The following is a 13,240-nucleotide window of genomic DNA, read 5'->3' as shown; positions in this document are numbered from 1 at the left end:
TTTTTTTTTTTGCTATGCCCTGTCCCAAGAGGTGGAGTCTACAGAGACAGGCAGGCCTCCTCGAGCTGTGGTGGGCTCCACCCAGTTCGAGCTTCTTGGAGGCTTTGTTTACCTACTTAAGTCTCAGCAATGGCAGGCGCCCCTCCCCCAGCCTCACTGGTGCCTTGCAGTTAGATCTCAGAGTGTTGTGCTAGCAATCAGGGAGGCTCTGTGGACGTGGGACCCTCCCAGCCATATGTGGGATATAATCTCCTCGTGTGCCATTTGCTAAGACCCTTGGTAAAGTGCATTATTAGGGTGGCAGTTATCTGATTTTCCAGGTGTCGTGTGTCTCAGTTTCTAAAGGGATTCCCTTCCCCCTTGCACTTCCCAGGTGAGGTGATGCCTCGTCCTGCTTCAGCTCTCTCTGGTCGGGGTGCACCAGCTGACCAGCACTGATTGGCACTCCCCAGTGAGATGAACCTGGTACCTCAGTTGAAAATGCAGAAATCACCCGTCTTCTGTGTCGCTCATGCTGGGAGCTAGAGGCTGGAGCTGTTCCTATTCAGCCATCTTGCTCGCACCCCCCGCAACTTTGTAATTTCAATAGGTTTAGTAGTTTTTGGTTACATGGATGTATTCTATAGTGGTGAAGTCCCCTTTAAGTGTACCTATCGCCTGAATAGTGTACACTGTACCCAAAAGGCAATTTTTCATTTCACTCCTCTCCCACCAACCCCCTTCTGTTTCTCCAGTGTCCATGACACCAGACTGTATGTCTTTGCATCCCCATAGCTTATCCCACTTAATGAGAACCTGTGGTATTTCATTCCTGGGTTACTTCACGTAGGATAATGGCCTCCAGTTCCATTCAAGTTGCTGTAAAAGATATTAATTCATTCTTTTTTACAGTTGAGTACTATTCCATGGTATATGTATATATGTTGTGTGTATATTTTATATATATATATATATTTATACACAGACACACACATATGTGTATGTGCATATTTATATGTGTCACATTTTCTTTTTTTTTTTTTTTTCTTTTTTTTTGAGACCAAGTCTCGCTCTGTCACCCAGGCTGGAGTGCAGTGGTATGATCTCGGCTCACAGAAAGCCCTGCCTCCCAGGTTCACACCATTCTCCTGCCTCAGCCTCCAGAGTAGATGGGACTAAAGGCACCCGCCACCACGCCCAGCTAATTTTTTGTATTTTTAGTAGAGACAGGGTTTCACTTTGTTTGCTGGGATGGTCTCAATCTCCTGACCTTGTGATTCACCCACCTCAGCCTCCCAAAGTGCTGGGATTACAGGCTTGAGCCACCGCACCCGGCATATGCCATATTTTCTTTATCTACTCATTAGTTGATGGGGACTTAGGTTGATTTCATATCTTTGTGCAATTATGAATTATGCTGTAATAAACATACATGTGCAGGTATCTTTTTAATATAATAACTTTTTTATTCCGTTGAACAGAATCCCAGTAGTGGGATTGCTGGATCAAATGGTAAATCTCCTTTTAGTTCTTTAAAAAATCACCATACTGTTTTTCACAGAGGTTGTACTAATTTACATTCCCACTGGTAGTGTATAAGCATTCCTTTTTCACTGCATCCATGCCTACATCTGTTGTTTTTTGACCTTTTAAAAATGGCCATCCTTACTGGGGTAAGGTGGCATCTCATTGCAGTTTTAATTTACATATGCCTAATAATTAGTGATGTTGACCATTTTTTCATGTTTCTTGGTCACTCATATATCTTCTTTTGAGAAATATCTGTTCATGTCATTTGCCCACATTTTAATAACATTATTTCTTTTTTTGTTTTGCTGATTTGAGTTCCTTGTAGATTTTGGATATTAGTCTTTTGTCAGATGTATAGTTTGCAAATATTTTTTTCCATTCTGTAGGTTGTCTGTTTACTCTGTTATTTCTTCTGTCATGCAAAAGGTACTTAGTTTAATTAGGTCCCATTTATTTATGTTTCTTTCTGTTGTATTTGCTTTTGGAGTCTTCGCCATAAATTATTTGCCTATGCCTATATCCAGTGGAGTTTTTCTTATGTTTTCTGTGAGAATTTTTACAGACTCAGATCTTAGATTTAAGTCTTTAATTCATCTGAGTTAATTTTTGTTTATGGTGAGAGATAGGGATCCAACTTCATTCTTCTACATGTGGCTATTCAATTTTCCCAGCATCATTTATTGAATACATTTTTTTTCTACTTGGTCGAAGATCAGTTTATTTTAAGTGATTGGCTTTATTTCTGGGTTCTCTATTCTGTTCCATTGGTCTATGTGCCTACTTTCATACCAGTGCCATGGTGATTTGGTAACTATAGACTGGTAATATAACTTGAAATTCAGTCATGTGATGCCTCCAGATTGTTCTTTTTGTTAAGGATTGCTTCAGCTATTTTTTGGTTCCATATAAATTTTAGGATTGTTTTTTCTAATTCTGTGAAAAATGATGTTAGTATTTTGATAGGAATTGCATTAAATCTGTAGATCGCTTTGGACAATATGATGATTTTCAAAATATTGATTCTTCCTATCCATGAGCATGGGATATTTTTCCATTTGTCTGTGTCATCTCTGATTTCTTTCATCAGTGTTTTGTGGTTCTTGTTGTAGTGATCTTTTACCTCCTTTGTTAAATATATTCCTAGGTACTTTATTTTTTGTAGCTATTGTTAATAAAACTGAGTTCTTGATTTTATTCTCAGCTGGCATATAGCAGCGCTACTTATTTGTGTACATTGATTTTGTAACCTGAGACTTTAGTGAATTCAGTTATCCAATGTAAAAGTCTTTTGAGGGAGTCTTTAGGGTTTCCTAGGTATATGATCATATCATTAGCAAACAGAAATAATTTGATTTCCTCTTTTCCAATTTGGATGCCCTTTATTTCTTTCTCGTGCCTGATTGCTCTCTGGCTAGGACTTCCAGAATGAGGATTCTTAAAGGAAAAGAAATCACTTTGCTCTCTAAGCAAAAAAAAGATTGACTCAGCAAGCCTAGATGGTTCAAATCCTGCACACTCTGAAATAAGATCTGTCCCTTGAATGACTCTCAGAAAATACACTTCACACTCTTGGAATATTCTGCTGGATAACAGATCTTTCTTTACCTTGGGACTTGGGCCATGCCAGATGGTTGATGCTAACAATGTGACTTGTGTTAGGGCTCTAGGACCATGAGATATCAGCCATGTAGGATATTTGATGGCTACATAACTGACCCCCCAACAAAAACCCTGGACACCAGAGCTAGGTGACATTTCCTGGTTAGCAACCCATATTGTTGCTGGAGAGTCAAGCACTGTCCATATATCTCTACCGGGCAAGGACACCTGGAAATTTGTACCTTGTCTCTTGTGGACTCTGCCATGAATGCCTTTTACCTTTTCTGATTTTAATCTGTGTCCTCTGAAGGTAATAAACTGTAACTATGAATATAACTGCTATTCTGAGCCCTGTGAGTCCTTCCAGGGCATCACTGAGCCTGCAGATAGTCATGGGACTCCCCAACACATGCTTTCAACAGTAAGTAATGAAGAGAGGCTATGTTGCAGGGTAGAAAAACATAACAGAACTGAATCCCCACTCTGCCATACACCTCTGGGTGATCTCATTGAAATCAGTTTATTTGTTCATCTCCTTTGAGATTTAAATAAGATTCTACATTATAATTCATCCATTTTAAAATTAAATATTCATTGAATGTGCCACCTTTTTGTCACATAGTAGATGTTCAAAAAGTGGCTAAAGGTAGAGATGATTAATTGATTTGGCCAGTATGTGAGCTTCTTCACTCTATTTTAAGTTTGTTAGGTTAGGTAAGGACTCTACATTTGGACATATGTCCCTCTACATGTTTGTAGACAGGTAAGTTCACAGTTTGTAGTTAATAAATGAGCATTTTCATATGGTTACTTGGCTGCCATTTTCTCTTTATTATCTTGAGCCAAGTCCTCTGATTTCAAACAGTGTTTTTTTAATCAATTGTATAGTACTAGAGGCTTGGGAAAACAGCCTAGATATAAAAATCCCCAGGACAGTGCCAGAATAACATTTGGAATATAGTAAATGTTAGTTGAACATAAACACCTAGAGGATTTTGTTCCAAACACTATTGAATAGATATATACATTTTCTTTCTTATGCAATAACTGAAATACCAGAAAAATGAAGACTCAAGATATGGAATGAAATATAATTTTTGCCCAATTTTTACCAATGACTACTACACTGGGGGGATGCCTTTGTTGTGGGGTGAATTGGGTCCCCTCAAAAGATATATTCAAGCTCTAATCCCTGATACTTGTGAATGTGACCTTGTTTGGAAACAGGGTATTTGCAGATATAATAAAACTATGATGAGGCCATACTTCATTAGAATAAGCCCTAATACAATGACTGATGTCCTTATTAGAAGAGGACAACTTGGACACAGAGGGAAGATGGCCTTGTGAAGACAGAGGCAAAGATTAGAGTTATACTGCCACAAGCCCAGGAATGCTAAAGATTGCTAGAAGCTGGAACAGACAAAGAAGGAGCCTTCCTTAGAGCCATCAGAGTGAGCATGATCCTGCCAACACCCTGATTCCAGACTTATGCCTCTAGAAATGTGAAATAAGTTTCTGTTGCATTACACAAAGGTACCCAGTTGTGGCAGTTTGGTATGGTGGGCCAGGCAGCCAATACACAATGTATCCCCCATTCTATCTTGTCATACATAGGGTTTTGGTCGTTGTCTATTATTGCCTTGACAGAATATAATCTGCTTCCTGGAAGGTAGAAGGAAGCAGCCAGGAAGGTGGAGGCAGAAGGAAGTGACTCACCACGGGACTTCGGCCAATGCTGCTCAGGTGGTAGAGAAGGCCTTTTGCATGGTAAATGGTTGGCTGCAGATGAGCACTGGGAGAAAGCCATTGTCTGTTCAAATCTTCTCCACTCAGTGAGCATCTGTGGCTACAGGAACAAACAATAAGCAAATAAATACACATTCAGAAGAAAATAACTTGAGAAAATAAAGCTCCACAAGATAAACAATTAAACTAATGAGTTCAAAACTTTTCTCTGATTTCTGCCCAATTGGCATCAATTTCAGACATCCAGAAAGCTGTAGATCTGTCCTTTAAGCTCCAAAGTAACATAATTATTCACAACCCCCAAATGAACTAGAAACCATATTTTACTTGCTATTGGATTATCAGAGTTTTAAGACAAAGTTGGAAAATGTAGTTCCCTATTATATACATCCATGGGGAATAAATTTAATAAATTTCTCTAGGCTATGGATTCTTCAGTTCTACAGATAATTAAGTTGTATTCAATCTATCATACTGGGTGTGTTACATATGATATTTCCCGCTGGTTCAATAACTCTGCAAAGTAGACATTAGAGCACCCCAATGAAGACACTGAGGCTTAAATATGATTAAATTAATGGCTGGAGATCTAGGTCATAAGAAAGAGCTAGGTTCCTCCGCACCCCCCCCCCAGGTTTATTTGCTTCTAACCCTTATTCTCTCTCTTTTATTGCACTGCTTGACATTTACCAAGAGAATCAGAGTGCCTTTTTCAAATATATCATCATGGTATGTTAGAGCAAGAATGAGCTCAAAATCATACATTCCCTCATTTGGGGAATGATGATGTTCATTTTCAAAGGTGCCAAGCTACTTTACAAAAGTGACCCAGCTGGTAGTGAGAGGATTGACTGCCATTCACAGTGAGGAAACTGAGATGCTGAGTTGTCAGGTAGAGTGATCCTAAAAGCCCACAACCACCAGAGATTACCAAGGGCAGCCCCTGCACAGGACATGTTCCCAGTAGTCCTGCTAATGTATTATTTACTCAATAGTGTCAATGAGCTAAGTGCCACAGATTGGGAGGATCAGCATAGCATCTCCAAACCTCCAGCACCCCCAGCTCCTCCCAAGCCCTCCACCATTGTCCTTCTGCACCCAAGCTCAGTGGAATTACTAACAGTTCCCACTTGACTTATGGCCTCCAGAAATGTGAGATGAGTTTCTGTTGTTTTAAGCCACCCAGTTTGTGGTAGTGTGCAGCAGCAGCCCTAAGAAACCAATACACAATACATCGTCCATTCTGTCTTGTCATACATAGGTTTTTGCTGGGACTCCTCCATCCTCATGCACTCCTGCCTCTTCAACCTTTAGGGTATCAATCTGCAGGGGAATTTTCCCTGATTTTCCAGGCCATTGCATCTATCTCCTATTTGCTGCAATAACATCCTGAGGCCCTCTTGATCAGAGTCCTTATGAAACCATTTTGGATGGATTTTTATTTTTATGTCTTTTGACTTCCCGATAAGACTAGGAGCTTCCTGGGGGCAAGAACAGTGATAGTCTCTTGGTCACCATCAAAACTCTAATATAGTAACTCTGTCAGAGTTGATATTGGGTAAATAATTTGGAAAGAATAAATTTACCAGCATTCATATGCAGGATCAGATATGATTTCTGTTTTGTTTTGTTTCAAACACACTGTTTTCAATAAACATTGGAGGTAAAAAGAAGGTTCAGTCTTCAGTCTTCTCCTTTTACTGCTTATTCATTTCCATGTTCCTGAAATTATCTTTAAATATTAGCTTCCTGCTGCCTGTCAGACCCTCTTACAACTTACTGGAAACTGAAAATCTTTAGATTAATCACTTATCCTGATTTCTCCATTAAAATATTTTGACTTGATAAATGGCAGGTCTTGTGCATGTTCCTCTCTGGCTTTTTTTGTTCTTTGCCTGCTTTTTTTCTCCCTTTCTCTTTTTAATAGCAATGACATCTAGAAATAGGATTTATCAGTTCTGCCTGATGACCAAGGATGAAGGTAAAATATGAAGCAGATTTTCAATGCCGATAGCAACAGAAAGGAACAGGCAGCCCAGACTTGCTCCCGAGCACACTTGCCGTGTTTAAATGAATTTCTTTTCTCAAATCAAGGTACTTGCAGGCACAACATCCCAGAGCCCCAGGATTCTCTTTGACTGCTCTGTGATTTCTCTTTGCCTTGACCTGGATTCTCATCAACACTGGGGATTTGTTTTTTCCTTTGTAACACTGACTATGATGAAATTAGTTGAGGCCCTTTAAAAGCATTTCTGTTTGTATAAATGAAAATGCAAGCATTACGTGTGTCCAGCAGCCAGCAATTCTGTATAAACTCTCTCTACGCCTTCTTTCCCTATGCTCCATGGAAACCAAGTTCAGGGGCAATATCTACATGGAGAAGACTCATGTATTACCACTTTGCAGAAATACTATTTTAGGTGACAATTTCCAAGAACAAAAAAATAAAGTTTTGTGCTGAAGCCAGAAACCCAAATTTGAATAAGAAGACCTAGTTCCAACTCCAAGCTGATACCAGATATAGGATTTGAGACCTCTTTGACAGTCAACATTCTCATGTGTGAAATAAATAAGTCAAACATCCCCCTAGCTTTATTTTGAGGATCGAATGAAATGTCTATTTTAGATATCCCTATAGAGAAATATCATATACTTCTATCTCTACCTATGTCTGCGTCCATGACTATATCCACATCTGTATCTACGTCTACATCTTCATCTATATCTAAAATGCTCTAGGATGCATAGCACAACTTTGACTACATTCACTGGTTCCTTACCTAATTCTAATTTATTTTCTTATAAAGAATAATCAGATAGCTATATGCAGGGTGAATGGAAGGGAAAAGTGTCTTGACTAGGAACTCCAGGCAAGACGCTGTGATCAGTTTTAAGTAACAGTTTACTTGGACACATCTAAGGGTAGGGGCAGTAGGCTGAACAGAAAAGAATTTAAGAAAAACTGAAAAGAAATAATCAGTAGAAATTGCTGATTGAAATTTGGACTGTTAAACAGCGCACAAAGGAGGACCACATCTAAGATTATCTAAATATAGAGATTTGGAGAGAAATTGGGCCAATGTAAGACATACAGAAGAAAGCTCTTATTTGGGGGAAAATTTGGTTTGTTTGTTGTCTGTTTTGGAGAAGTAGAGGCAATGAATCATTGCATTTGTGTAGATAGATTGTGTGGATTTGGGAAACCCACGTGATTTTATTTGTCTTCAGGACTCTATGGTGGTTATGATTTGGAGAGTATCTCTGTGTGTGCCTAGGGTTTTGTCAGTCCCTATATCTATGCAATTGCAGGTTATTATAATATGTACAACACCTCGAGTGCTTTTCCTTTTAAAGTGAATCCATTTGCTTCCAATCTCTGAATCCATTTGGCATTTTGTGTTAATAATATCAGAGATTCGTGTAGTCAGAGGAACTGTTGCTGCTCTTCCCAGGGATTTGTTTTAAGCATTTGAAGATAAAATGCACTCCATCTTCTTATCTACTGTAGCATTTCTGAAATGACAGCTGCTCCTTCTATGGAGGGAGAATTAGCAGATGGACAGCTATGACTGACTGGCAATAAATTCAGTGTCTATAATTTCTGAAAAGGGGTCCTCTCTCAAATAGTTTGAAGTTCTGCTTTCTTTATAAGAATCATAAAATGGTGATTATTGCTACAGTTGGCCCTCTGTATCCATGAATATGGAGGGGCAACTGTACTCAGCCATTTTATATAAGAGACTTGAACATCCACGAATTTTGGTATCCATGGTAGTGGGTGTGCGGAAGGTGTCCTGGAACCAATAATCTGCAAATATCAAAGCATGATGTTATTTTTCCCTCCACTAAAAACTGTAAAGTTACCGGGAAAAATTATCCACTTCATTTTGTTTTTCACAAATAAAGACATTTGATCTGACTTGTCCTCATTATTTTAAAAAGCTTTAGTTTAAATAGCTAGTTTAAGATGAAGTTTATATGCACTAAATATGCCAGATCTAGGATGTTCAGATATCCAGTTTGTCTAGGAATGTTGCATTTTTAGCTTTGAAATGCTTGCATCCCAGTGACTCTCTCAACAAATGCACACCAGAGATATGATAACCTTGCCTAGATCCTTAATTTTAGAAGGTGGTGCAGAGCTCGAATACTTGACCAAAACTAGGCTGAATTATTTTGCACTGACTGAATGTTTTTAGGCGGGACTTTCACACTCCACTGAGGCTCAGGCATCCTTATCACCTATGTTTACCTAGATTCTTTCCCACACGCATTATCTTCCTGTTCTTTTCAGGCATTTGCAGCCAATGTCTGGAAAATTCCTAATCCTTAAAACTGAGGTTTTTGTGGGGCATATCTTTTTCCTTAAGAAAAGAGAAGAAAGCTTCTGATCTCCAGAAAATATGGTCATTTTATGACGAAACAAAAGCATCTCAACTGAAGTTATCGAAGAGTCAATCAGCAGCACTAGTCCTAACTAAAAGGTCACTGAATAGAAGCCACTAGCTGCACGATATTCTGAGTAAAAGGGAACTTTAAAGGCTGGACAGTTTCAAGGACAATGATGTCACTAAAAATAATTCTTTTAACATTAATTATGGATCTCGTTTATCTGCTGAGAACAGGGATCATCCAGAGGTTGGGAAACAAGTAATATAACCAAGGGCTTTAACAACTAGATCCTGAACTACCAGGACTCCTAAAGCCAAGAAAGGACCACAAGCAGAGAAAGAGTAAAAGTGAGTCACTTTCTAAAAATGAATCTATAGAGCTGCCGTCAGAATACAAGAGGATTAAAAAATCTCCCACCCATCCATGACTAAAAAGTAGAGGGACAGAGTCCATCAGACTGAATAAATGATGCCAGGCTCAATAATATTAGTGCCTGCAGCACAGCAAGCTCTGGAGCCTAAAGAGAGGCAGCATGTTTGAGATTTAGGCAGCAGCTTCACCATTCACTCTACATCCTAGGTGCAGAAGGCAGCAAGGGTGCAGGAGGAGAATATCTATGAAGGCAAAGAGATACATTAAAGCTTCAAGAACACGATGAACAGCATGGGAACCATCGGTCAGACACTGCACCTAGGGTTTTCCAAATAAACATGGTTTGGATGGAGAAAAGGAAAAAAGAGGAAAAAAACAAAAGACAACTTCATTTCAAAGCTACAAAACAACCAGAGTTGTCAGCGACATATTATTACGTTCAGGATATTTTTTGTCATGCAAAATGCTCAGGAGAGTCAATAATCCAGAGAGCAAGGGAAGATAAGAGATCTAACACAGGTGTTCCTACACACCTCCAGGAACCCAGGAATGGGTTACCAGAGGTATGATCACCCCAGAGCCCAGAAATGGGAAAGCCAAAATCTTTAAAAATAGGCCAGAAGAACTGACCTGAGTTCAAATGTAATCTTTGTGAAAGAAATTACCCATAGTTAACATTTGAACTTTGGTAGGTCTAAATATAAAATAGTTGTTCTTTATGTCCTTGTTCCTCCAAGGGTAGTCACAAAGGAGGAGCAACAACATTACCTGGCAGCCTGTTAGATATATAGAAACTCTAGTCCCAACCCTGAGTCTGCATTTTAACAAAATCCTAACGGAGTGTGTATGCACATTAAGTGAAAGAAGCAGTGCTTTCTACCAGACTTTAAGGAAAGAAAGAAAAAAAGAAAATTAACATTTACAAAGGAATTATTACTTTATAAAGGGATTTATTGCCACCATGCTTCCAGGAACTAGAACACATATTTAGGATTTTTAGCATCTCATCTGGAGCAGAGCCAGCTCCAAAAGCTTGAAGACACCCCTACTTACATACTTGTCCACCCCATTTTTCCCACCGTTGTGTTAGTCTCTTACATATTTTAATTTGAACACCAATAGAGAAGATTAAAATGTGGTTTTTATTTCTAAGTTATTTTCACAAGTCTGATTTCATGATATCATTCGAAAGATCACAAGACCAGGACAACTTCAGCTGAAATCAGCTCAGACCAGATTAAGTGATGAGCCAGATTAGCTGCAAATATAGAGAGAGCCCTAGGGCATCACTTGCATCAATCAAGAGCATGTGATCAGTTAATTCACATTTCTTTTAGTTTTATTTTATTTATTTATTTATTTTTTCAAGATGGAATTTCACTCTTGTTGCCCAGGCTGGAACACCATCCCGGCTCACTGCAACCTCCGCCTCCTGGGTTCAAGTGATTCTCCTGCCTTAGCACCCAGAGTAGCTGGGCTTATAGGCATGTGCCGCCACGCCCGGCTAATTTTTTGTATTTTTAGTAGAGATGGGGTTTTGCCATGTTGGTCAGGCCAGTCTCAAACTCCAGACCTCAGGTGATCCGCGCACCTCGGCCTCCCAAAGTGCTGGGATTACAGGCATCAGCCACCGCGACGGGCCAGTTAATTCACATTTCTACACAGCACTTTTTCCCACATACAACTGACTCAATGAAAATAAATATTACTCCCTTTGAAACAGCCCTCTAAGTTGAAAGTTTCTTTTTTTTTTTTTTTTTTTTTTTTTGAGACGGAGTCTAGCTCTGTCGCCCAGGCTGGAGTGCAGTGGCCGGATCTCAGCTCACTGCAAGCTCCGACTCCTGGGTTTACCCCATTCTCCTGCCTCAGCCTCCCGAGTAGCTGGGACTACAGGCGCCCACCACCTCGCCCAGCTAGTGAAAGTTTCTAAAGCTATGTCATCAGACTGTGAAAGAAAAATACATCTCGGGACCCCATGATCACTAAGCCAAAGGGAAAAGTCAAGCTGGGAACTAATTATTACTTTTATAATAATTAAAGCAAATAGAAACCTTTGAAAAATTCCATACCCACTCCTGATAAAGACAATCAAGAAAATAAGAATTGACAGATACTGTGTGTGTATGTCTGTATACACACACACATGCACACACGCGTACATTCCTAAAGCCAGGAATTCTAAGTCTTAAAGGAAGAATTTTATTTAATGGAGAAACTCCAGAGGAATTTCCACTAAGAGCAGGCACAAGGTAATGAGGATCACTCTCTCCACAACTCTTCAATGTATGATTAGAAGTATTACCCAATGAACCTAGACAAGAGGCATCATTCAGAAGAATGCAAATCAGTAAAGAAGATGTGAAACCATGTGTATTTGCATGTAACATTACAGCATACCTAGAAAACCAACTATTAACTCAAACAGTAAAGGAATTCAGTGAAGTAGCAGTATACAATATTAGCATACAAAAGTAAATTTCCATATAGGAGAGTAGTTGAATAATTTGGTGCAGTCACAAAATGAGGTATTATGCAGCTATGTAAAAAAAGAGGAAAATCCCAATGAGATGATATGGAGTGGTAAATTTTAGGATATGGAGTTAAATGATAAAGTTGAATGAAATACAACTTTTTAAAAATAAAAATATACAGTTAAGGGATAACATAGCATAACTAACAATGAAGGAGATGAACAATATACATGCATTTATTCCTTTGTGCAAAAATACAAGAAAGATAAATCAGAAACTAATAAGACTGATTGCCTAATGAAGGCTGGTGGACATGGGGTGTAATACATAGAGAATAGGTAACTGGGAATGGGGTAAGAAGATTGAGGGGCAAGTGACATTTCCCTGAGCATACCTTTTTGTCTAATTTCAACTTTTAGAACCAAGTTAACATTTCACATACTCATATCAATCAATACATAAATATAATCAAACACAGGAGCTATGGAGAAAACCCAAATGGGTTACAAACATTTATAAATAAACTCTGTCACAAATGACTAACACTAAAGGAAGTAAGAAGAAAAGAACTGAACTGAGTAACTTTAGAAAATAAAATTTTGGCTTTAAATGATAAAGCTAAGGACAAAAAGAATGATACACAAATTTGTTTTTCATAGCAGTATACAATTGTGAGCTAGCAATTCTAAAACTACTTTATGTGTATTCTAGGATTGAATAAATAAGTAAATCAATTGTGAATAACAACAACCAGGTTTCTCATAGTTATAGAAAGGAATTACAAATAAGGAATTAACACTGTGATGTCGTATTGAAATCAGAGGTATCAGCATGAACTCATGATTTTATATTTACAGATAGATGGATAAAGAAATAGATGTGTGTGTGTATTCAAACATGTATTTCCTAGCTCTGTCTACTAGAAGAACCAAGAAATACTAACGCCCTATTAGCAAGAAACATATCTAGTTCCGAGATATCAGTTTCTAAATACCATCAGTCAATAAAAGAAATCAGGGCTGCTTGAAGAAATGCCCGGTTTCAGAGGTGGGGGAGAAGAAAAGAATATCCATCTAGAACAGAATATGTAATGGTGCCAAAAAGTAAGGAAGTATTTTTAAATAATGGGGACATGTTGAAATGACACA

At 38.6% G+C, this 13,240-nt stretch overlaps 1 protein-coding gene across 1 annotated transcript in view; it reads right to left on the bottom strand.

The window, feature by feature from the left end:
- AGBL1 (ATP/GTP binding protein like 1) overlaps positions 1-13,240 on the bottom strand; it is a 606,328-nt gene that overhangs the window by 139,481 nt on the left and 453,607 nt on the right. The window contains 1 exon segment of the mRNA XM_026448330.1: positions 4,828-4,957. Within this exon segment, the coding sequence (XP_026304115.1) occupies positions 4,828-4,957 (130 nt within the window).

The sequence above is a fragment of the Piliocolobus tephrosceles genome, chromosome 6, assembly GCF_002776525.5.
Source record: "Piliocolobus tephrosceles isolate RC106 chromosome 6, ASM277652v3, whole genome shotgun sequence".
Taxonomy (NCBI): Eukaryota; Metazoa; Chordata; class Mammalia; order Primates; family Cercopithecidae; genus Piliocolobus; species Piliocolobus tephrosceles.
This window is presented reverse-complemented; position numbering and strand designations above follow the sequence as displayed.